General features: G+C 39.2%; 1 protein-coding gene across 1 annotated transcript in view; it reads right to left on the reverse strand.

Annotated features, from left to right (window-relative positions):
- Positions 1-9,542: 9,542 nt before the first annotated feature.
- The window catches only part of RSPO2 (R-spondin 2), a 54,828-nt gene continuing 37,429 nt past the window's right edge, over positions 9,543-26,941 (reverse strand). The window contains exon 4 of the mRNA XM_009323135.1: positions 9,543-9,652. Coding sequence (XP_009321410.1) covers positions 9,543-9,652 — 110 coding nt within the window. The remainder of the gene's footprint in view (positions 9,653-26,941) is intronic.

The following is a 26,941-nucleotide window of genomic DNA, read 5'->3' on the forward strand; positions in this document are numbered from 1 at the left end:
TGACTTGTGTCTCCTTAGAATTGTTAGGGTGACAGCATACTTTTCCAAATTTTTTACTAGTTTTTCAGGATTCTGCACTTTTTCAAGGGTGAAGTTCCAAAACATTGGAGGTGTCCACTGTCCTAGGTACTTCTCCATACTATCCCACACACCCTGCCACTCATAACTATCCAGCCTCAGGGCAGATCTCTGGGTGGTATTCTTAAATAATTGTTTAACCTTAAACAAGACCTGAAACACATTCAGGAGACATAGCAACAGGAACATGCTAGTTTGAACATCCCAAGGATATTCAAAATTCTCAAGAGCTGTTGTAACTAGCCTGGAGGAGAAGGGGAAGGTGAAGGAGCGGGGGAAAGTGTCCCCCCTTGTCTCCCCCATAGATTGGCTTTCTGAGGAGAAAAGGTAGAGTGTAATTATTAATAGTTTCCGAGACATGGTTCCTGAAGTATGGAGAGGATGGCAATGTTGAGTAAAAATACCAGATTAGTCTTACGACCAGTAATTTTATCATATCATAAGCCAGTATTACACAGTACACCAAAATGATAACCTTAATCCAGCCCCCAGAGGTGATAAACAGCACAACAGGGAACATATACAGCAAGTAAGGTGTTACATAACACAACTCTGAGACAAGCACAACAACTTTGAGAGCAAATAAATCAACATTGCGGCCAGCACTATTAACCTAATAATTAATGCTTATAACAAATTTGCCTTAACACACTCTGGTCAGATCTGTCATTATCTCAACCCTTCAAGCCCCACATTGGATGCCAAAATGACTGTTGTGGTTTAACCTGGCAGGCAGCTAAACACCACATAGCGGTTCACTCACTCCCCTGCAGTGGGATGGGAGAGACAATCTGAAAAAAAAAAGGTAAAACTCATGGGTTGAGATAAAGGCAATTTAATAGGACAGAAAAGAAAGGGAAAATAATAATACTGATAAAAGAATATACAAAACAAGTGATGCACAATGCAATTGCTCACCACCCACTGACCGATGCCCAGCCAGTTCCCGAGCAGCAGACCCCCAAGCAGCGGACCACCGGCCAGCTTTTCCCTTAGTTTATATACTGAGCGTGACATCATATGGTATGGAATATCCCTTTGGTCATCTGGGGTCAGCTGTCCCAGCCGTGTCCCCTCCCAACTTCTTGTGCACCCCCAGCCTACTCGCTGGTGAGGCGGTGTGAGAAGTAGGTAAAAGCCTGGACTCTGTGTAAGCACTGCTCAGCAGTAACTAAAACATCAGTGTGTTATCAATATTATTCTCATCTTAAATCCAAAACACAGCACTATACCAGCTACTAGAAAGGAAATTAACTCTATCCCACGCGAAACCAGGACACGTGTTTAAAACAGTTTGGTCCTGTGTGAGATCTTTCATCAACAAAACTTTCAATGCAACTCTATTCTTCAGTGAATGGTTTGTGAAAGTGTTTTTACAAACAACAGATAGCAAAAATTAGCATAAGATTACTTTCATATTAGTGTAAGAGACGTGTTTAAAACAGTTTGGTCCTGTGTGAGATCTTTCATCAACAAAACTTTCAATGCAACTCTATTCTTCAGTGAATGGTTTGTGAAAGTGTTTTTACAAACAACAGATAGCAAAAATTAGCATAAGATTACTTTCATATTAGTGTAAGAGAAGAGAACTGGAATAGCACATAACTAACAGATCAGAGGATACGTGTGCTTAGTGTTCAATATAACTTATAAGTGAGAAAGAAATTCATTAAAATTAACACCACCATAGTCAAATTTAGAATCTCACTCACTCCAGGTTTCTCCAGACATTTCAATCTGCCTGATCAACCCACCTTTGCCTAGTTCCCAAGAAGGCAGAAAGCACACACAGTACTGTGTACACAAAAGACCTCATTGCTGTCGATCAACCTCAGGACTGCTGCATTCTGGATCATGATCTACTCTCAAAACCTTTAAATTATGTATAGAGGACAGGGGTGGCATAAAATTTTTTACAGGAAAGAAAAGTGACTTCTGCTTGGCAAATGTAGCACTGAAAATGGGCTACAGCCAGTGGACAATTTTGTTGCTGGAATAATTAGGCAGGTGAAAGCAGGCTGAAGGAAGGCGCTCCCGCCAGAAGCTTGATGTGGAGAGAACGAATGGCTTGCTCTTTTTAAGACTAACTCAGATGGAGGAAAACACACATTTCAGGAATTGCGTTGTATAACCTGCTATATTCCACAGAAGAAATGCTGCTCAGGAATCAAAATTGTCCTCTTCTAGGCTTCAAGTCCTATTCCAGATCTTAAGAAATATATGCTGGGTTTCAAGACTGGTCTTGAACATAGCCTTGGTGGTACAACAGTCCAGGCTGAAATGCACACCACATCTTCATTTTTAGCAAAGGGTCCATCAACCTTAAATGACCTGTATTTGCTCAAGAAGCCTTCATCTATATTTATATCTGTTAATTAGCCATTTTAATAGGGAAAAGGTAATTTGGATTTATGATAAGGTTATTTGTGGCAGGAATTTCTGTTGTACAGCCGAGTTCTCCATCTCCTCTGTGTATTCAGCACAGTAATGCTAGCTTTCTGCTTAAAAACACACCAATATTCTTCGGTGCCAGTATGGTCAAAGATCTCACTTTTCTAAGAAGTGGATTTGGAGGCTTCCCAGATAATATATCTGCCCTTTCTTTTTACATCACACCTCGAAAAATGAAGCTGGCCAGAGAAATCATAGGAATTAATATATTTCTCCAGAATGCATGTGCTACCTACTTTCGCTGAGTAACATCTGGATTTTCTTCAGAGTGGCTGGCCGTGTAACTCAGAAATACAGGCCAAAACATCTGCAAATCAGCTACGTATTGCAAAGCATCTGCAGCTTAGAGCTCATGGGAATTCCTTGAATTATGGTATAGGGAGCACCGAGGAGCAGGAGGGAAGGGGAAGAAAGAGTAGGCAAAAACGCCAAATCCTTGTGCCGCACTGTTTGCATGAGGGAAAAATAAAAACAAAATGAGAATAAGAATGGAGAATGATTGCCTCATTCAACTAATCAGCATTGCAGAGCTGCAGCTTATTTATAATCAGAAGAAATACAATTTTGGTCATCTCAGTGCAGATTTTTAAAATGCTTTCATTCAGCATTCATGCATCCTTATCATAACTGCATACAAAATTCAGACTGAAAATATTTCTTCCTCATTCGTTCTTACTGTTGCCAATCTTCTATGAACTATCATCTTGTCATAAACTGGAAAATTCTTCATGGTTTTAGTTCGAAGTCAAATATACTTTTAGGTGATAAGAACCTTGCACCTTCCCTGCCAAAGTCACCGTCTTTATCAACTCTCCCAACAGAACTGATCAAAGACTTTGATTTTGAACAATCTCATTGAACAGGGATTGAACTGATTTGAATTTACAAATTAATGATGAATGAATGATGAAGCAAAAAAAATAGACAGAAAAACTGTTATCTAAACTATCTTAGTAGAGAAAAAAACACTGTATACTTCTATATAAAAAACTAAAAAGAGGCTCTAATAGGTCAAACCCATACTTCAATATTCTGGCTCCAGTAGTGGCAATGGGCAATACTGTGTAAGGTGAGCACGAGCCATTATCTGCAGCCCATTCATCTCGTATTCCCTCAGCATCTGCAGTCATTGGATCAGGGATGGTCATTATACTTGTCTATATACTTACCTATTCCTGTTTTAGATTATGGATGTGAGAGGCTACATACTTGCCTATTCCTCTCATCATCTGTTTATAGACCTTTTGTGCATGAATGTCTTTTTAACTCTCTAGAGAGAAAATATCTGATCACAAAATAAATTGCTAGGATCCACCTTAGAGTTTGAATCTACATGCCCTAGTCAAGAGAATAAGCAGACTATAAGACGTTTGAGGTAGAAGGGCTGTTCACTGCTCCTGCCAAAGCCAGGCCACAGGGTAACAAGGAACATGAGGCCAAAAGGAGAGTACCAAACTGTGACAGAGAAATCCTGTGGCTGCACTCCATGTCCCTGAGATTTTTTTGTGTACATATCACTAGACAGCAACTAGATAAAAGACTGAAACAGTTCTGGAGCAAAGATCAGGAGCCCCCCTTCAGCTGAAAGCCTTCACTTCTGTGCGTGGCAACAAGTACCTCCAAGTCCACTCAGAAAGAGAAATAAAACATAACCTCTCAGTGAAGTTTCTGATAAAAAGAGGACTTCAGGGGTAAAAAAAAGCTCTTATCTTTCCCATGAAGTCCCCTTAAAGTCTGACAGGGAAGCTAAGACATAGTTGCAAGCCAAGACATGACATTCTCTAACTGCCACTGTTCACTCTCTTGAACTGAATTTCTATTTTGAGAAGTGACTGGGGAAAAACAAATCAGCCTCATTTTCAGTGTTTATTCATTTGTGGTCTATGAACTATTAGTTAGTTTCATTGGTATTGCCCAATTATAATCAACAAGATTACATGAGTGTCACTGAAGACACAATTTGAAAACAAGGAGACTGGACAGCTCTTTCACAGCTGGCATGACCACAGATACATTACCCGACAGTTTAACTGAGGATCCAGCTTCACTGAGGTTGAGGACATATGTTCATTAGACACAAACAGAGCTAGTTTGCATTAAAAAAATATCAGCTGAAGCCTAGAAGAGTAGACAATGGGCTGAAGGCTGGGCTCACTTAGGATGCTCTTTCTAGTCATACTTTCCTTATAGCATTTTTCACTCCTGAGAGGAACTGCACTTTATACACCGGCCTGCCTTCCCTCAGGTGTCCTGTAGGTCAGGCTGCTCTAATACTTCCTAAAGTTAATGTCCTTTCCTCACTCCTGGACAGAGTCTTCTCACAAAGAAATGACGCCAGGTTCAGCACAGAGATTTCGGTAAAGAACTAAACAAAAAGCTGACAGTGGTTTCTGGGTCACACTTTCAGAAGGGTACATTTTGTTCTTGTTGGTGTCAGTCCAAAATAACATCAGTCTAAAGTTTACTGGAATTTATTCTGGCTTACACCATCGGAAGTGAAAGTGAACCAGTTTCAAGAGACAAGTACATTTCGTTGATGGTAGGACTGGATGAGTGCATCCTTCCTGCCGGCACCCTACTTTCCCATCATACCCCCTGGTAAGTGGTAGCATCAGTCATCAGTAACATTACCCATTTAAAAAACCATGGCACTTGTGCCGGTAGTATCCAGTTAACTTTATTCTATGCTCTATTTCATCAGCATAACAAAGCACTAACTCTGATTTCCATCTGTCTTGAAAAGCCTTCTCAATTTAGAAGCTTTCAATCAAGATTTTATCAATATTTTTTATTTTAATAAAAAAATAAAGTTAACATGGCATTTAATTGATTTTTTTTATTTTTAGCTAACAAGTGAAAATCTACTTTATATTTTTTTATGCTCTGCAGCTTTCTGTACTATAAACTCATACTGATAAAGGAAGACACATCATATAAGTTCTACAAGTATTCACTTTTCTTTCATAGACATCTTTTGCTAAGCATATATAGTGTAAGAGGAGAATAATTTCCTAACACTGACGTGTAATATGGAAGGTTTGCATTGCCATAATGTGAAACACAACTTCTTTTTTTTTTCCCCAGGAATAAGAAAAGAGACATGTAACAATAGTTTCTCACTAGCAAGAACAGCTGAGATGCATTAAAGACCAGTCAGCCACAAAATAATTGCTTTAAACTTGCACCTGCTTTTTTTTTATTTTTTTGATTTTTTTTTTAATTTAAAGAGACAGATGCTAGGAGGTCAGGCTAAGGTAAGGCATACTGAGGATAGAGAGATCCTAAATGCAGAGTGGGGCTATGCAATTGTCTCTTCTGGGACAGGTGAATAAGATATAAAAGAATGTACACTTTCAAAAAATAACTTTTTGCACGTCATTGCAATGTAACACTTTTTTTAACCCATGATTACAGCATGGAAAGTTCTTTACCCTACTAACTTGAAATCTCTTCTAGTTTTAAACAAATTTCCAATAGCTAATCATTAAACTAGGGGCATAAAATCCTTGTGAACGCAGAAGTTCCACTGCTCTGAATCCTTCCACTGTTTGAGAGAAACAGTTAGATTCAAAAAGTAATGACAGCTCTGAAAGGGGAAAAAGGTGGCATCTGTACCTGGTCAGCTGTTTACCAGAAAAGAAGTAAGACCTTTGCAAGCCTGCTTCTTATCAAATTTAAAGGAAATAAGAGGCAAAGTGGGCACAGGCTGTTTTCATGATATCCAGCTTTGAAAATCTGATCTTCACTTTACCAAGAAACAGTATCTGTATGAAGATCCTGAAGCAGTAGCGTAAACCAGTCCTCGCCCAGGGCTGTCCCCAGTTCTCCAAGCGTCCCAGAGGAAGTATGAAAGCCACTGTTGTGAGGATCTTCTCTGGAATCCCGCAAGGGAGTAGTCCGGGAGAGGTTGGACCTCCTCTGCTCAGCACTCAGGAGGCCACCACTAGGGTACTGTGCCTGGTTTGGGATACTCAGTATGAGAGAGGAATGGAGTAAGTCCACTGGAGGGTCACTAAAATAGTTAGGGGGCTGGAGCTTAAAACATCTGAAGAGAGGCCAAAGACACTGTGGGTGTTTCACCTGGAGAAGAGGAGGCTAAAGGGAAATCTAGCAGCAGCCTTCAGCTACCTGATCAGGGCTTATAGAAAAGACTGAGCTCAACTCTTCTCAGAAGTGCACAGCAAAAGGACAAGAGGCAATGTACACAAATTGCAACGACAAAAAAAAATCCCTGTGAAGGTGGTCAAACATGGCAACACAGACTAGAGAGGTTGTGAAATCCTCCACCTCAGGCAGATTTGATATAACTTTGAGGTTAGCCCTGTTTCAAGCAGAGGTTGGGACTAGATGATCTCTCAAGGCCATAGAATCATAGAATCATAGGATATCTCAAGTTGGAAGGGACCCATAAGGATCATCGAGTCCAACTCCCTGCTCCTCGCAGGACTACCCAAAACTAAACCATATGACTAAGAGCATCATCCAGATGCTCCTTGACCTCTGACAGGCTTGGTGCCATGACCACTTCCCTGGGGAGCCTGTTCCAGTGACCGACCACCCTCTCCATAAAGAACCTTTTCCTAATGTCCAAGGAATGGTCCTTTCTAACCTCAGGAGAGTATGATCCTACAAAAACCCGAGTGCTATAAATACATTGATAGGATCCACCATGCAAAGGCAGGATAAAAACAGATGTCTAGGACAAAGAAGAAACTACACGAGGGTACTTGCTACTTAGGGATGAGTTTCTTGTATCTACACTCTCAAGGAAACTCTGAATATGAAGGTGACTGGGACAAGAGAAATCAATGTACATCTAATGTACAATGCCTTTTCAAACATCTTGTAAGTATCAACAAAATAGCTGTTTGGAAAACCGTCAAATTTTCCACTCCAGTGGGAGAAAATCTGTATCCACATACCTTCTCCAATTCTTCTATGTGTATGCTATTCCAAAGTAATACATTCTTTGAATTAAAAAGGACCCAAAATATTTTACTCAGAAGCTTGTGACATAATTTTATTGTATTTTGTAGCATTCTTTCCATGACATGCCTAATACAATATTTGTAACCACTACCAAAAGGATTGTATGAGGGCATTCACTGCACTTACAAATTCGATAACCAGTAAGCAAACAGGCAGCTACAGTTCTTATTGTGCTTTTTTTTTTTTTTTTTGAAGTGAGCATTTAATATCCAAAATAGCAGCCCAGGATCAGAACAATCTTACTGTCCTTAACATTATTATGTTCTAGGTAAATATGAACATATTCTAAATGAAAGATGGTGAAAACCTCATGGTTAAGTGGAAGTCCACAAGCGGTTTCATGGAACATTCATATGTGCCTAACTACTGCACATTTTTGTAGCAACACTTGTCCTAGCTAAATATGGATATATTTGTGCTTATAGATGCTTCATTTCCCTAGTTTATTTGTAAAGCATATAACCCATAAAACTAAAACTGAGATTTGTGTGACTTTTCTAAAGTATATGTTAAAAAGAGTTTTGTAGGGGTCTGGGGTCTGTTTTACCGTTTCCTTGCTTTGTGTAGGTCATATGCAAGTTTTAGTCCTAGAACTGGAATAACTTTTCTAAGTGACAGCATAAATGACAGCCATTTTATTGTGGGCTTTTCCCAGCAAATATTAAAAAATCTCCTTGAATGCAAGCCCGATAATGCGAGATTACCAAGTTACACATCCTGAGCCATTTTAAATTCCCACATAGAAAATTCTCTCCACCTCTCCCAAAAAAAAACCCTCAAAACACACCAAATGCAGATTAAATTTGCTAAACTTCTACAAATAACTGGCAATACTGGGACATTGACTGGGGTTTGCTACACTTTTGAACGACTGAACTTACATAGCTTTTTCTTTTGTTTCTCTCCTATTCAGGTATTTGTTTGCTGTATCTGACTGGATCAGGACTAACAGAAATAAATCACTGTGCATTATATTTGAAAAAAACCTACACATACAATCTTAGATACCAAAAACTTTCCATATAATTTCTCTCCTGACACTCAAAACATTTATCATCATCATGCCTCATCTTAAAAAAGTTACATTTCTTTTTCTGAGACAAAATACACCAGGGCTGAGATAGGAGTACAGAATAGCAGAAAAGAGTCGCAGTTTACTAGTCTGGCAAGTATGCTTCAGAGCTGACACTCCACTGCAAGGGTCAGTACAAGGTAGTTTAGCCATCTGAATGTGCTTTACAAATGAGAAAAAAATCCAGTTTGTAACTATTGAGAAATATGAGAAGATACTTAAAACATAGTAAAAAGTAAACATTTACTGAATTATTTTAAAGTATATTACTAGAACCAACAGGACATAGCTTTAAACATGTATAAAGTATTATACATAAAAATGCATAGATGTACAGTAAATATGTTCATTTATATGTAGACAGAGTAATATGTACACATAGGGTCTGTTGTGCTTCTGTAAGTCTAAGCAGTAATTCCTGTGGTATATTGTCTTAAAGCAGTTTTATTATACAACTGTTTCAATGTAGCAGGTGCTGAGAACAACATACATTAATGCTAAGTAGGTAAGTCATATCCATTTACTCTTGAAATGTACAAATATAGGAAACAAAGGCCATAAATGCAATAGTACCTACACCTCCAAGACTTCCTTTTTTTTTTATTTAAATATGCACAAGTCCGCCTAATGGTGATACATAGGTTTCTTTCCTGCTTCCCTTCCGTGTCAACATGTTGACCAGGCACTCGGGACAAAATCTTTGACGCACTTCAGCACCACTTCCACTGATTCAACTCAGTGCGCTCCTGACCTTGAAGTCTTCAGGTCAAAAACGAGAGGAAAAAATAAAATAAAAAATATATAAATAAAACAAACAAGCTTGTGGGCTTTTTTCACAAGTTATTTGCCACCAATACTGTCAAAGCAGCTGAATCGTAGTGCATCCATGGGCAGGAGCATATAGCAGCTTTTGTGCACTTTGCAAAAAAATATATTAAAGAAAATCAAGTCTTTACTGGCTTGTTTTATCTGTTGCTAAAAAGATGCTGTGCTGCTTCTGAGCCCTTTCCATCAAATTCTTTTTCTTCTTTTTCTTGTCCTTTGTTTTTGTTGGCCTTCTTCCTAAAAATAGGAAAACCAATATCAATGAGTCAATTAAGTAAAGAATACAGAAGTGATATTAGACTGTAGTCAAAAAACTCAGTGGCACAGAAATTATCGATGGGGACTGTAAAGGTAATGCTGGCTAATGAGTTTTGATCATCAGTGAAAACAGAAGTTTTCAATGTGGTACAAGGGGAAGCAAGATCCTCGACTGTCATCACTTGTCCACAGGCACAATTTTGCTGGTATGAGTAACCACGTTGATGTAGGTCTCACTTTTGTCAGGAGAACTCATGCAACCAACATTATGCAAGTGCCTGGGGCCCAGGGCCAAACAAGTACGTAGACTCCTAACTCACTGAAAGCTGGATACATGCCTTAGGCCCTTGTGTAAATTTGCTTCAGTGAGTAATCCTATTTAAGTCAAGTCCAATATATCCGTGATTTCAATGAGAAATTAGGCATTACAGCCCAAGTATTTGGTTGGATGGCATCCTACATGCTTTGGCAGAAACAGTGCCGCCTCTGTGAAGAACTGCTATTATTGCTTATTAGTACACTGTGACTAATTCTCACAGCATATTACTGTGCAGAAACAAAAATTTCATTACACGCTTCTTACTATTGGAAGTTCACTGAAAAATAACCAAAATTGGGAAATCAGGATCAGTGCAGGAAAAAAAATTCTCAGGCTCCTGGGATGGGAAAGTTTTTTCCTGTTCAGCTCTAATAATAAATCAGTGCCCTTTGATTATCTCAGCAGAGATACCATGGACTGAAAAAATGCTAGATACAAAGGCCCTCATTCAGCAATGCATTATCTTTTAAGTATATGCTTAAATCCTATCAAGTCTAGTAGGATTTAAGGAGATGACTGAATATTGTCTGGAGTGAGAACAATCTGGGTTTTCTTGGCAGCATCATATACTGAAATATGTGATCAATGGTTAAAAAAATAAGGTTATTAATCTCTAGAGGTGCCAATTTTGTAAACTTTCAGGAGAACTAAATGAACTTAGGAAGACAGTAAAAGGAAAATCAAGTAGCAGATGACATAAAAATGTGAAAATGCATTTTTCACCTATATTGTCAGTACATTATTAATTGGGAGAAATGTTCGCCAGTCTGGCTTTGTCTTACTTCCATATTGTTTCTTAATTAAAAAGGCCCAAACCAATATGAAGCATTTTTCTCTATTTGATAGTAACACTGAATAAATCTGATTCTAAAATTATCAAAATTTATGATTCATTAAAAATATATATTTATATATTATATGTAATACTTCAGATTACATATTTGTAATATGCTGTCTAGGCTACTATTCTCTAGGAATTATTGGAATACTTGTATATAAAATAAGACAGGACATTAAGGTAATGAGCACATGAGTTTAGCCCATATTAAAATCATAAAGGTCCTTGGAGTTTACTTCTGCTTCTCATTAAAGTTTGGCATTAATGCTACTTTGGCATTTTGCCATTTACAGTAAAACCTCAGTCCAACCAATCATTAATCAAAGCAGCTTTTAAGTTAAAACTCTTTAGTAACACTGTATCTAATGACTAGGCACACCTAATGAGGTCAGAGGGAAGGAATACTTGACACAAAGTGGCATTACAACAAGATGGTTTGAATTATAGAAATTTCCATATCAAAATTTTATTACGTGATTCTACTAGTTGGTATATTGTAAGGCATCAGAACTGGGATGAATGTATAGTTCAACACTGTATTAGAACTTGCACTTTAAATATTCTAACTTTTTTAACCCGAATCTTCGAAATACTTATTAAGGAAGGAGTAGATGAAGGGAAGCAATTTTAAATGACTGACCAACGCTGCTGGTCAATTGATTCTCAGAAGACCCGCAGAATCAATTAGAGCTTTATTGGAGTTTTGCTATCCTGTTTGCTCAGTGATCTTACTTTCTGAGGTTTTTCACTGTACCAATTAGTAAAAGAAATATAAACTCCAGTCAGTGCCTCATCTAGTTTTCTCTACAACCTCCTCCAGAGAACTAGAGTAAATGCTTACTGTAAGTTTAAGGTAGGGAGAGATCCTATTATTTTTACTCTGAAAACTTTGAGATGCACAGATAAAATGACACACAACCCACTTGGTATCTCTGTCTAAGCCTTACAAAGTAGCTCCTGTAACACAAGCATCAGATCAAATTGCCAGCACTCTCCCCATACAATATCCTTAAAATAGAAATGAACTGGACTAGATTTCAGTGATTTGACACGTCATTGTGCAACAAACACATTACGGTGCTTCTGCTGCTCTGCAGCAATCGTCCCCGTACCTGCTTTTGCCCCAAGGCACACCAAAGGCAAATTACCGTCTTTTACATGTGCCATGGAGTAACAACCCGCACAGAGGCAGTACCACTGAGCCATTGATACCTGATAACTTGTTCTCCTGTCAGCGAGCTCTTTGTCTGCTCACTATATGTCCAAGTGCCCTGTTGTACAGAATAAGTTTTATTATTTTCAGGACAATATTAAACCACACAGAGAAAATCCAGATGGCTGGCAATGCTGATTCCAACTGTCATTTTAACCAGAAAACTGAATATAAAAGGTATTTCTTGGCTAACCATTGGTTCCCATATTGTTACTAGAATGAAACAGAGATTAGAGGTCAGCAAGAAAAAAGTGACTATAAAGACTAGAGAGTTCAAACAAAGTATGCTGCTGAAGTCCCCACGCATGAGAACTTTTATTAAATTCAGATTTCAATTACAGTGCTTATTTTGTCAGCAGAAGCACAGTGAACAGAAGTAACTTCTGAATATCTTGCTACAGATGCCTTTTGAAGAACATGATGTTTATGATACAGAAAGTAGATCCTCAAAGAGGATCCAGAAGCCAAACTCGCCCAGTTCCCCAGCTGGAGGGCAGTGGGGTGAGGACGGCCAATGGAGGAGGCGCTCCCCTGGGGCTGGGATGTCAGCGGCTCCCTCCGCTCTGTGCCATGGGTCGGGCGTGGAGAACCTCGTCCGCAGGGACCCTTGCACGGTGTCCCTCACACCTCGCCATGCTCACTGCTCCTGAGAGCAAGAGCCCTGACCCCAAGTCCCTCTCTCCATAGGAAGCAGCAGGGCTCTGCTGCACTTGGCTTTGCTGGGGCAGTTGAAAAGGAGTGGATTTTAGCAGCGGTGTATTATAGCCCAGAAGTTCCTGTTGCACACAGAAGGCAATTCCTGGTTGAAGCAAACGAGGAGGGAGAGCAAAAGCACACTGTCTCTCTAGGGGGGGTTTACCGCTGTCAATAACAGGTTATAGTATTACTGCACAGGACGGAAAGTGACAATATCTGAGATATTTAGCCTGATCCACCTAGCCTATAAACCCCTCCTGATCCGAAACAGCACCCAAGTGAGCAACTCATCCAGCACAGCCACCTGGGATCTGCAGCCAGCACCACTCGACATTACATCCTTCCGAGGGATAACTCGCCTGCTTGTCATATGGCAGATAGCCACGCGCCTTGCTTCTCCTTTCCAAGTTACAGGCCTCCACATCAGGTCTGATCTTCAATCTTTATTTTATGACTGCAGACAATCTATTTTTGAAAGCCCTTAGTGTTAACAGCAATGGGAGCAAACACAAATAATTCATGCAAAGAGCAGGATATCTGAGCACTGTCCAGGTTACCGTATTCCTATTTTTATTTTGATTGCCTTTTCCCTTGCATGCTAACAAGCTAACTAACTTTTCCTTGAAAAGTATTTTTTATCTTTGACTGTCTAAAAAAGGGCTCCTCAATTTTTATTATCAGAATTAGCTCTGAACATAATTTACAGGATTTGTTTAATACTCTGTAAAGTTACGTGTATACGCTGACATGTATAGGGCCTAAGAAAGCTCTGAAACTTAGCTGGATTCGGTGTTCAATTATCTAGCAAATAAAAGCCTTAAAAGCTTATCTATCATTCTATATCTCATATTTCTGCACAGGTTATTTTACAGATGCAAGATTGGCACAGCCATTCATTCAAACCCTTTATTGCCATGTTATAAAATTCAGTTTTGCTGTTTGCTTTATAAATTACCAATGAGTAAGTCCTCATTTTCTACTAAGTAACTTATTCCAATGGTTGGTGTTTTACAGTGTTACTCATAAAAATTTTGTTTGGACCGCTTGCTTATGGTAGGTAGGTGGGCAACTAATAAGCTATGCAATGAAACATTATTGTTAGCTAACAACGTATCACAGCTTCTAAGGGTATAATAACATATAGGTAATGGTACAATAACATATAGGTAATAAGACAATTCCAACACAAATTCCTGAAAAACCATTATTTATGCTAATATACACAGCAATTGTCCGTACACCAGAGAGTAACAGCTACAAAAATAATTATTTAACTTGGCTCTTGCTGGATTATTTTTCTTCCTTTTTTGTTGTTTTTGTACCATTTTACCAGTGTTGCTCCTACAGCTGCTGCATGCTGGTATATTAGAGACTCGTGCTCAGTTCTCTGGTTTGTCTCATACCCTGAGCTGAAAGATATTTGGAAATACTGCGTGTGCCTTCTGGATGGACCCATCTGGTCAATTTGGGATACACGTTACTTGGTTCAGAAGGAGTCTTCATCACCTTCTGCCAGCTGCAGGCAGCTTTCTCCAGACAGAGTTTGGGCAGCAGATTCCTAACACCCAGGGCACTCCTGATTCTCCAGAATTAAAATGCAGCAGATGTATTCACAGGGACTCCCGGCAATGTTGCTCGAGATCCTTGGCTCAGGCCGACAGCATCAGTTTAGTATCCAAACTGTCCCTCATCTGCTGTATACTGTTGTATGTACTGCTCTTCTAATGAAACCCATCCATTGCTAGTTTCAGCAGATAGAGAAAACACAGTATACAACCACATGAGGGCAGCAAGGATTAAAATTGAAAACATTTAATAAAAGAAAAAAAAGCAACAACTATCTGCAGCTTTATTTCATAGTGTAATTCCCTCACAAATTTTCAGCGTTCTCACATACAAATTATTATTTTAGAGATGTCAGAATGTTTAATACTCCCTTCTCTATTTAAAACAGTTTTCTCTTCTATTGATGACTACTGAATAATGGGACTTACAGGTATATGCCTGCTTCCCTTTCCTGTATTTTCATATGCAGAACTTTCACTGCTAGCAGCAAAGGCACAATGGTGTCCTGGGATAACAGCAGACCTTGCTAAATACACCTTTTGATCTTTTCTTCCCTTTCATTTGTCCTTTTAGGAGCTAAATGTTTCACACTTGTACATCATTCTCCTATGTCTGCAGTTGTATCATAGACCCCACGAGTGGCAGCATCTCCTCCCCATAGTAAGCTAGAAAAGTTATTACACTCAAGTCGTATCACTGGAGGATGGCAGACACCAGGGAACTAATGACAGCAGTGGAAAGATGATAGAGACGCTCAATGATTAACCAGTCAGATCAACTCAAGAGCAAGATGGCACATGTAAGCTTCTGGAGGAGCCCTCTCTGGCAGGACAACTTCTGTCTTGCACAGACCCGTGGATGCCTCATCATTTACTCCCCGTTTGCAGCGCACATTAAACTACATGTAAACAGTGATCGCAAAAATCCAACAACCGAGCAAACAAAGGATTCAGTCCAGAAATTATTCCCCAGAGGTAATTTATTTCCTGGGGCTTTCAGTCCAGTTAAAAATTTTGGATACTGAAACTGCCAGAGAAATGCACAAATTGTTAAGAAATCTTATAAACACACACTCAATAAAACAAAAAATTCCCCCACTGCTACAAAGTCAAGCGCTTCCTAAAGCATGATTTACAAACCAGCGCTGACAAGTGGCCCACAGGAAGCGGATGCAAAGAGCTTTAATAACTTAGCAAACTGCACACGGCGGGCATCTCTAGCAATGTCACCTGCTACCGAATTCAGACAGCTTTCCTAAGCTGAGTTGCAGTTGTTTTTTTAACACCATCAAGTTTAGGCTGAAATTGGCTATGCTCAATGTGTGCTACAGGAGGAATATGACTTGGGGGAAATCAGCCAAAGTAAAATAGCCTTTTTGGACAGGAAGTGAAAGACATTGGGACTTGGATGGTGACACTGGAAAAGAAGTAAGAAGGTTGAGGAGATGGGACAGAAAGGGTCAAGTGTCAGAAACCAGTTCCTCATTTTCCCGGGTGAATTTCTGTTGTCATTTGAAGAAGCCCTGCGAACACATATTTGCCTCTGAAGACAACAGAAAGTACAGTATGATCATATACAGTACATCAGCTGCCCACAACACCATTTCAAATCCCAAAATACCAGAATTTGTAAAGGCAGGTCAATTAATGTTTGCAAAGCACTGAAACATGGTAACAATGGACACCATACAAAAGTCATTAATTATTTTATCATTCTTTCTTCATTTGTAAGAGTTGAATAATGTTGAGCAAATGAGGTCTTAGAACAATTACTGAATAAAAATAGAGAAAAACATACCGTAATTATAGACTTTATCACAACTAATACAAAGAAGGAGCAAATGAAGGCACTTCTTCAGCTTTGAAGCACTTGAGTTTGCAAGCTTACTGGTCTTCTTTTGTACTTTTTGGTGCAATACTAATAGCTAATGGTATAAATCATGTGTATTCCCAGCCTACTGAAATTAATCATAGACTAAGAAAATGAGCTCCCTTATGTAAATGTACAGTTTGATGTTTTTCACACATTCTTGTCTATTTGATGTCAGCTTTCCTAATGAAAATCAGGGAAATTTCTGTCTTGAGTAAACCTTGTAATTTTTACACAAATCATTACAAAAGCACTGGTAGTGCAGAGCTAACCTGCGTGATGTCTTATTCAGTTCCTAACAGCCAGAATCCTGATATTTTATTTTCAATTTAATAATTTCACAACTTTGGGTAAATTATTTTATCTCAGCCAACACTTAACATTGCATATACTTTGTGTTTGTATACACCAGACATCAGCTACTGAGATGAAAGCTAATTTAAAAGAATCAAAGAATAATTCCTCAACTAAAAGAAATATCAAATTATCCCAAGTTTCTGTATCTTAATCCCACTAGGTTTTTGGTGGTTTTTTTTTTCACATCCACTAAGAAATTAAAGGTTTTATTATTCAGGGCAAAAATAAGCAAAGTGAGGTACTCTTTTTCTCCCAAAGTACACAACTACTTTTCATCTGGCCTGAATACAAACTAACTAAGCAATACTAAAATCTGATGTTCCTTCCTTCTGGACAATATTGAGTATCATCAGACATTGTCATCTGTTTAAGAAATACTGATTCCTCCACAAAGAATGGAATTTACATGTCACAGCCTATTAACAGTTCAGTAGATTTTTTCCTCAACTTTAGGGCAAATTCACTGGGAAAAGAGTCGTCTTACATTGCTGAAATGCATTGCATTTCCCACAGTGCAGTTTTCCAACGCGTACAGTAGATGGCAGTGATATATTAACTGACAACTGGCTTCCACTTCCATCCTTTCAAAGAATATTAATTTTTCTTTGTAGAAGTACCCATTACTCTGCCTAGAACACAAGCCATTCTATTTATTAATGAATATAAAAAGTGCAAAAAATAAAAATTCACACATAAGGACTCAGAGAAGAAAGCAAAGAAAGCAAAAGAAAGCACGCTAGGAGAAGAGGGAAACTAGCAAACTCAAGGTGACATGGAAACTCTGATAGAAGACCTACGTTTAACTGAATAGTATGGATGTTTAAATATTGGGTCCCATTGCCCTTTCAGTCACAGTTGTGTGAAAACAGGTGGGTCTCCATTGCAGCCAAAATGTTTATCTAATGTAGATTTAGCTCAGAATTCAAATGATGTGAATATCAGTTGCATGCAGAGTACTCACTATTCTTATCTTAGTCAACACCATGTCAGATCAGATGCTTTGCAAGCAGAGCCAAGCAAAATATTTCCAGTGAAAGGTTTGGGTTTGTTTATTTTCCTTCCTTTCACAATGCAATATAAAGCAAATTTCAAAACAATAAAAAAAAAATAATAGACAGTCAAGAGTACGCATACACGTGTAAATATATTTTACCTCTACAGGCAAAAATTATAGCTAAGAACTAATTGGTTTTGAACTTCTCTAGGTTTCATTGGACACTAATCTGACTTAAAACTCCCTCTGTCCAGTATTTCAAAGCAGATTCTTTATTTTTCTTCCATTTCTCCTTTTTCTAGCTAATTCAATTAATTTCGTTTTTATCTCATCATATAGAGAATAGAAAATAAATTCTATTGAGACAACGTTTATTTGTGGTACCTGTAAGGTTTAATTTCATACTGGAAATTGCATTTTGTTCAATTAAGGGTTTCTTACAGAGAGAGAGATTATACTGGAAAGTTGAATTTTTTTAGAGGTTTTTTTCTTCTGTGAAATACTATTTAGTTGTGAAGGGTTTGGGTTTTTTAATCCCTTTAGGGATTCTGGTCAAGAACTGAGGAACAATTTTGTTCCAGGACCTTTTTTTTTTTTCTTTTTTTAACTGAAACAGCTCAAAAAATAGTTTTAATTATCACTTCATCCTCTCTTCAAGTAATGCACAGGTAATCCTACTGAAGTTCAGTAAGGAGAGGCTAAATTGAACACTTGACGACAGAATAAAGTACGATCCAGCAAGAACACTCCTACTGAATCATAGAATCATAGAATCATTAAGGTTGGAAAAGACCTCCAAGATCATCGAGTCCAACCGTCAACCCAACGGAATAACAACTGAAAGTGAAGATGAATGCATTATTTCTAATAATACGATGTAAAATTATTACCTCAGTCTGCTCATCAGGAATGGTGTACCAGATTAACTGCTGCACCTGTGTTGCTCACTGATATTCGTTTGGTTTATACTCAAGAAGGCGCTGAAACAGAAGGTATTCATGCCTACCAAAATTTGGTCAGGTTGGTCCCTGTTTTTTTGTAACTACATTGGTGTATACTGTGTATGCTTGTCATTCTCCTCAGACATTTTTCTGGTGCAGTGAGATGAAGGACACGCACTTGTTTTCTTCAGCAAACCCACAATCAGAACTTCACTCCATCCATTATAGCTTTTACTATCTGTACTATGGTCACGACAGAGTCGCTGTCTTGGTCTTCTAGTTAGGATATTATCTTTTCTGATATTTCCCCTCTGCTGATGCAGTGCAACACACTCTATATACCTAATGATCTAAATTTAGCTTTCAGGACTTCCCTTTACCTGTACATCCCACACACTATGGCCACAGACTTCTCCATACTAATGCTACACCTGCATTACTAAATTAAACAGTGTTGGAGAATATCCCCAAATACTGCGTCTCAATTGTCTGTCGTGTTTTGACCTGCGGCAGCTCCTGCCCTTCCCAAGAGACAGCACAGGCCAGGGCTGCTCCCGCAGGTACGTCCCTGGCTTGGGAGCTCTGAGCAGAGCAATATGGATGTGGACCGACCTGTGCCACTCAATGCAGTGCCAGGTAACACCCCAGCACATTTAGTTAACTACTATAGACATAGTCACTATCTTTGAGCTGTGGCCAGTCAGGATTTAAAAGATGTCCTGAGTTACATGGCTTTATCCCTAAATGTATTACAGTAGCTTTCTTGCTGGCTTAAAGAGAAGCACTTTCCCAAGACTGCCTACGAGGACCTAATACTCATATGCATGCGAGGTTGATTTATGCTGTAACCAGTTAATTCCACATCATATAGCTACAGGAAGCTTATTCACTATCAGAAGATGGAGAAAGGGCACTTTTCACCCTAAATTTTACTTGTTTCCCAATAATCACACACCAGTTTTTCATGGATATTAAAATCAATACTGCACAGCCATTTATAAAAAATGTATACATACAGTATCCAATATGGCACTTTAGCTTGCCAAAGCTTTTGTTTGTGTACTAGTGTGGTGGGTTGATCCTGGCTGGACACCAGGTGCCCACCAAAGCCACTCTATCACTCCCCCTCCTCAGCTGCACAGGGGAGAGAAAATATAACAGAAGGCTTGTGGGTCGAGATAAGGACAGGGACATCACTCAACAATTACCCTCATGCGCAAAACAGACTCGACTTGGGGAAATTAGTTTAATTTATTACCAATCAAATCAGAGTAGGTTAATGAGAAATAAAAACCAAATCTTAAAATACCTTCCCCCCACCCCTCCCTTCTTCCCAGGCTCAACTTCACTCCCGATTTCTCTACCTCCTCCCCCTCAGCGGCACAGGGGGACGGGGAATGGGGGTTGCGCTCAGTTCATCACACGTTGTCTCTGCTGCTCCTTCCTCCTCAGGGGGAGGACTCCTCACACTCTTCTCCTGCTCCAGCGTGGGGTCCCTCCCATGGGATCCAGTCCTCCACAAACTTCTCCGATGTGGGTCCTTCCCATGGGCTGAAGTTCTTCACAAACTGCTCCAGCATGGGGGTCCCTTCCACAGGGTGCAGTCCTTCAGGAACAGACTGCTTCAGCGTGGGTCCCCCACGGGGTCACAAGTCCTGCCAGCAAACCTGCTCCAGCGTGGGCTCCTCTCTGCGTGGGTCCACAGGTCCTGCCAGGAGCCTGCTCCAGCACGGGCTTCCCATGGGGTCACAGCTTTCTTCGGACATCCGTCTGCTCCAGCATGGGGTCCTCCATGGGCTGCAGGTGGATATCTGCTCCACCATTCACCTCCATGGGCTGCAGGGGGACAGCCTGCCTCACCATGGTCTTCCCCACGGGCTGCAGGGGAATCTCTGCTCCAGCGCCTGGAGCACCTCCTCCCCCTCCTTCTTCTCTGACCTTGATGTCTGCAGAGCTGTTTCTCTCACATATTCTCACTCCTCTCTCCCAGCTGCTGTTCTGCTGCAGGTTTTTTTCTTCCCTTTCTTAAATATATTATCACAGAGGCACTACCACCATCACTGATGGGCTCAGTGTTGGCCAGCGGTGGGTGTGTCTTGGAGCCAGCTGGCACTGGCTCTATTGGACACAGGGGCAGCTTCTAGCAGCTTCTCACTAAAGCCACCCCTGTAGCCCCCCCCCGCTACCAAAACTTTGCCACGCAAACCCAACACAACTAGTATCATCAAACCACTGTCACAACTTTAGAAACAGCTTTATAGCCAATGGAACTTTTTTGGAAGCCTGTTGTTTATATGGAGTCTACTTTACAATGAAGTTAGGAACATTAAATCACCAGACTGGGTTCTTTTAACTATGATCTGGACCAGCTTTTGAAGCTCTGCTATTATCTTTGGAAAAGGACTGCATGAGGAGTTCTGCAAGGAAGTGAAAAGGCATCAGGATGACGGTCCTTCTGCAACATGGTCATGCTGCCCCCGAGCCCGTCCACTGCCTCTGTGGGAAGTGGCAGCACAGCTCTCCCAGGATGTTGATGCTATTTTTTTTCCACTGCAAACATGCCATGGGGAGAGATGTGGAAAGTAACAGCTGGACTAAAGGGTGAGTTTCAGCACTCCAGGGAAAAACACGGTTCCCTCCCTACCCCAAAACTGGTATTCAAACAGGTACACAACTACCATACGTTCATCAGCACATACACAGTGTGTAACTTCTTTGGTTTTAAAGGAGACTTATTCAGACTAAAATATCAGGCACTGACTGTTTCATGCTGCCTGACAGACTTGGCCTGGAACGTGAAAGAAAGAGAAGTTATATGACCATCAGCTATTTGTGTTATTGTCTATTTTATTTCACAGAGAAGTACTGTTAAGCCTATTTTCATTTTCAAGCACCACGCACCTAGAGCTTTGCTGTACCCCTGGCTCCTAGCCTGGCCGTGTTTCTGGCACACAGGCAGTGTCTGTGGGGGCCATCTCGAACTCTGGACCATGTAACTATAAAAACATTCATCATTAATTTAAAACTACTGAACAAATGTTCTCCAAACTTCCTCCTGGACTTTTTTCTGAGTGTTTGAGCAATGTCTGGTTCAACTCTGCATAATTCTTGCCACAGGAGAAACTTTGCACCCCCATCCCCACAGAAGCAGCTCTTTAAATGTCCCCGCGTTGCTGTGAAGTGTTAACTAAACTTTTTTGACCAACTGGCACTTGAGGCTTGAACACAAGCTGGCTGAGGACAGGAGGAAATATCAGTAAATCAGGATCAAGGAGCTAAGATAAACTGAGCTTAAAAGTATTTCTTGTAGGCTTTCTCCAAAGTAACGCATAAACAGACCATGGGACCACCTAAATTTTTTTGCCCCTAAGGTATTAAACACTCGTGAAATTCTTGTGCCCTGGAAAAATAATTTTGCTAAAGATATCGTGAGCCTTTAAAAATATAATAGTTAATGGGTTTCAGTGAATGGGTTGTAAAATATTTAGTATCTCTTTTTTGTATTGCAGATGTTGAGTTATTGAAAGGCATTCCCCCCCCAGCCATCCCCCCCCCCCTTTTTTTTTTTTTGTTAATTTGAATAGAGTGTAAAACAGCCAAAAGCAGAAAATTCAATTTAATATGCTTGGAGATTTTCAGTCAAAGAGTCACATTTGAAGGAAATGCACTGATTGCAGGTAAGAAGTGGGGTCAAGAGAACATCTAGTGAGATCTCTTACATAAACATGAGCCATCAAACATTATTCTCGTGTGCTGTTGAGTTCTAATAACTTGTTGGAGAAATGCAGCTGGTCTAGATCTGAAGACAAGAGGAGACGGAGGATCCACCACTTCCTCTAGTAATTGTCCCAGCAGTTAATCATTCCACCACCAGAAATATCTGCCCAATTCCTAACTTAAATTTTAATACCCAGCTATTATTTCTCATTATGCCTTTCTCTCCTCGATCAGACTTTTCTCTTTATGCATTGTAGATAAATTTCTGCTCATCATCTTTCTGAGAGGTTAAACATATGGCAGTCTTTGTGCACCTTTCTTTAAAGCTTTAAAGTTTGTGACTCTTATCTGCACTCTGTTCAGTTTTCCAATATCTTCTACATACTGGATGTTAGACTTCTGCTCATATATAGGATAAAATTGATTTATTGTGCTTTTTCCTTATTACCAAAGTTATACAGCCAAGAATTACATTTGAAATTTTGCTCTCCACACTGTAGTGGACTCGTGATTTCTTCTGAGAAACACTGGTTTTTAGGTGCCATTCCTCATCCTGCAGGTATGCATTTCTAGTTCTATAGCTCTTTGATCCTCCAGTATAACTTTATATTTAACTAAATGAAAATTAATTGTGTTTGAATGGGTCTACTTTACAAGGCAACCTGGATTATTCTTTAGGTCTACTCTGGAGTATTGTTTACCATTATCCTCAGTTTATTATTTTTTTTAATTTTTATATAATTGACTGAAACAAATAGCAATGCTTACCAAACTGTATTAAGGACATCATCACTTTTTCCTAGACATCCAGTCAGCACGTGCTTTAATTTTATTTTGTGGTAAAGATAAGAAAATTTTATAGATCTATAAAAGTCCCAAGTTTGAGCATATTCTTTTCGAGTGTAGTAGTTAGTCCTGCCTGTGACTTTTGTGACGCTTCTGTTAGCTTCATTTCTACAGTTGCAAATATTAATCCAAAAGGAACTCAACTGACTTTGCAGAAGCTTTCCACATATGAATACACAAACTTAGTCCTCACACAAAGAAATTTTACTTTGAAAGGAATTTTGTTTGGATAAACTTATCTGCTGGTGCTATGACAAAAACAAAAACCCAACTTGGGCTGGACTTAACCGTATGCGTCTAACAAATTTTACATCAGAAGCTGCAATAGGGACATGGTTTAGTGGGCATGGTGGTGTTGGGTTGACGGTTGGACTCGATCTTGGAGGTCTCTTCCAACCTTAATGATTCTATGATTCTATGATTCTAATAAGGAAATAACAAAATGTGATCTATCAGGGGAGTGCCATAGAGCCTAGGCTTGTTACTCACTTTCATCATAAAAACTTATGTCTAGGAAGAGCCATAAGAAGCCTGAATATAGTATATTTCCAGAATGAAACCAGCATTACTGAGGTTATGGGGAACGCCCCTTTTCTGAATCCGTCTGGAGCAGCTGAGGACATTTTTGCCCCAGCTGTTCCTCAGTGCCCACCACCTGGCAATTACCACTTTCACAGCTTTGCAGGCAGAAGAGGCTGTATTAACAATTGCTAATCCACCCAAGTAGAAAATAGTGCCTGCAGGAAGGCTCAGACTGCCTCCCTTGGTGCTGAAAGCCACCCGGCAGAGCGTGCAGGGCTGGATGGGGAGCACGAGCCTGTTCGTTCCCCCGGCACAGCTGCATAGCCAGGAACACCTACAGTGAGGCAGCGCTGGCTTCACGTGTAGCAAACACGCAGAACTGAACAAAGGTTTACTTTGACAATTACTTTACAAAACTGAGCCCTTGACAATAAATTTATCCACAAACTGTTTCACATGCTTAAACAGACTGAATAATGAGTATGTATTTCAACCCTAAGTGCATCAGTGTTTAAACACGTTGTATTTAAAACCATGTATATTTTATGGTTAGCACTGACCTGAAGAACAACAACAACAAAAATAACTTTTCCCTTCCCAGAGGTGAGAGATGTGGATTTGCTAGGAGAATGAATGGTCTGCAGCATCTCTGTAATGCCAGCCTATTGCTGCAGATGCTCTTAGCACCACAGGGGGCTGTCTTCCCCCCTCATATACACAGCAGCTGGATACAGCCTTGGCATCACATGATATAAGAAGCAGCATAACATGGTGTCTAATAATACATATGGAGTGGACAAATTAGGTTCCCTTCTTATTCTGATATACATCTGCAAGAAAGACAGCACTATAATCTCCACCATCAGCTTAAAACAGACAGTCTAAACTAAATTGAAACGTCCTGCATAAAAGGTTTTAAAGTATATATTAACTTATAAAGTTGAAGAAAAATGTGTGGATGCTTTCTTAAGAAGAAAAGGAAAAAGAATATATGAAATAAACACAGCATGTAGTTAAAGGCTACTTGCCATAAAAGGCTTTTCCTGACTGGAAGTTACAGATGTACTTAAAAAACAGATGTACATCAAAGGCTGTTGATTAGAAGCACAGAGAGAAGTAATTATCAGTTATTTTTTTCAAAAAAGAAATTCTTTATTCAAATACCAATAAAACCTTAGTATGTACAGAATGATTCCATAGGTTTAATTAACCATATGAAAAATATAAATGTATATGCTATTCCTGCTCCACATCATCACATTCTTATGGCTACTTTGGGTGAGCTTCCGATGGATATGAGATCTTGGCTTCATTATTTTGTGACAGTAGTAGCTTAAAGACATTGCATAACTGAAATTGTTCAAGATCTATTTATTTTTTGCTTAGAAGTGCCTGATGCTAGTAATTCTTTGTGGGCCAGAGGTATTCCCACCAGTAAGTATTGAGTCTGGCAGTCATAGAGAGCCCATCCTGCAGTATGGTACAGTGGGTACAGCAGCACAAACCATAATCCTTGCTGAACTAGTGGCCAGCTGCAAGGACCACATCTTACGAATAAATAAAAAGAGCCAGAGCACAGGTTTGAACGCTGTCCTGAAACACTAGCACATTTCTGACTTGTGCCCACTAGTACTTCTAGTAGTACTAGAAGAAACATTTACCTGAACCTTTTAGATTTCATGAACTTCAAATTAGCAGCTGTTTTTCAAGCTGAACAATTTTTACAGTTCTGATTTTAGATGCATACGTGATAAGCCCTTGGACTGGAATACATGGACCTAAAAACCAGACATGCAAGTGTATAACTTTGGCTACATACTTAGGCTGGGCTGATACTGTTTTGAACACTGGGAGGAAGTATTTACTTGAATCAAGCTCAGCTACGTTATTATCAGCTTCTCACATTGAAGTATAGTTGATCTCTACTGAATGTTAATTATTTCATCATGTTAGCAAATACTCATTCCTTGGCCAGCGCCTTCATCACAATCTCTTCCATGTGTTGATTTAAACTGTCCTATAAGATTAATAGTGGGCGACAACTGGATCATTTAGGGTGTAACATACTTATCAAATTAGTTACAAGTATCCACTCAACTGTTTATTTTCTCTACTGAGACAATCCATTATTATAGCCACTTTCCTTCTCTCTAACTCAGACTGGAAGTTAGTAACATTTTCTTCTTGTCATTTGCTGACTTCAGGAGATTCCTTTCAAAATCCTTTTTGAATTTTTTCTCCTTCCAGTTATGCTTAACATCTTTCAGTTTCCTTCTGTGTAGCCGAATAATTACTTACTCCTTAACACTATCCAGTTATTCTTCTTTAAACTATTTCCACACATACAGGCTTTGAACATGTGATTTCTGTTGTTAACTTCTGTGTAAATAAGCTTCAGATAATAGCTCTTTCCCCAGACCTGATTTCAACAAGAAACATAAAGTACTAATATGCAGTTGAAATGTTTTTAATAAAGAAGAAGCATTTCTCCCTGGTTTGCCTGTCTATGCAGACAATTAAAATCTGCACAATTATATGAATTGTTAATTAGAAATTGCCAGTGTTACAGTTTGTCTCTATCAGAACTATGGAAACATCCTAGGTAAGAGCCACAAAGCAGATTGACTCTCATATCTCCATGATGAACATTCACAACGTGCATTAATAGTTATTTACATGTAATTAACTAAATGGAAAAATCCTGCCACCTATAAAATAAGCATGCCATATAGAAAAAATAAGTTTTAAAATGCACGTTAGGATGTAATATCAACATCATACCATAAGTTAAAGAGTTATACAGTTACATTTTCATTGATACACTGTTAGCTTTTCAAAGGAAAATACCTTAGCCATTTGAATATTTCTAGAATACTGAAAATAATTTGACCATTTTAAACTACTAATCAGCTTCTGCATGGATCTACCCAATAGACAAAACACACAGAAACATTTAAAAGCGATTTGTGAGGTAAGAGCAACAAAGCAATTATTCATTGTCAGGAAATGTGTCTATTTAGATAACTGACCATAATATTATTTGTTTCCAACAAATACAATCCAATGAGCTTTAAACAATACATTATTTTGAAATACCTCTGGCTTAATAAATTAGATGACTGATTTATTTTTGAAAACCTGGACAAATATACAAGCGAAATCCTTGTGAATCAAGACTTTCCATGCCAAGTCTCAACTACGAGGGATTTTTTATGATTAAGTATGAATTCCTGGAAAACATGGTTTATCATAGAAAAACTGGCAAAACTCTCACAGTATTTGCTGTAACAGGCGCCACTGTAATGGGCTGCAGTTCTATGAATAGGCCAAGAACAGAAGCTAAAACTAACACTGAACAATACAATATGTTACAAAGTGGGAAGATAGGGT

The sequence above is a fragment of the Pygoscelis adeliae genome, unplaced genomic scaffold (assembly GCF_000699105.1).
Source record: "Pygoscelis adeliae isolate BGI_AS28 unplaced genomic scaffold, ASM69910v1 Scaffold174, whole genome shotgun sequence".
Taxonomy (NCBI): Eukaryota; Metazoa; Chordata; class Aves; order Sphenisciformes; family Spheniscidae; genus Pygoscelis; species Pygoscelis adeliae.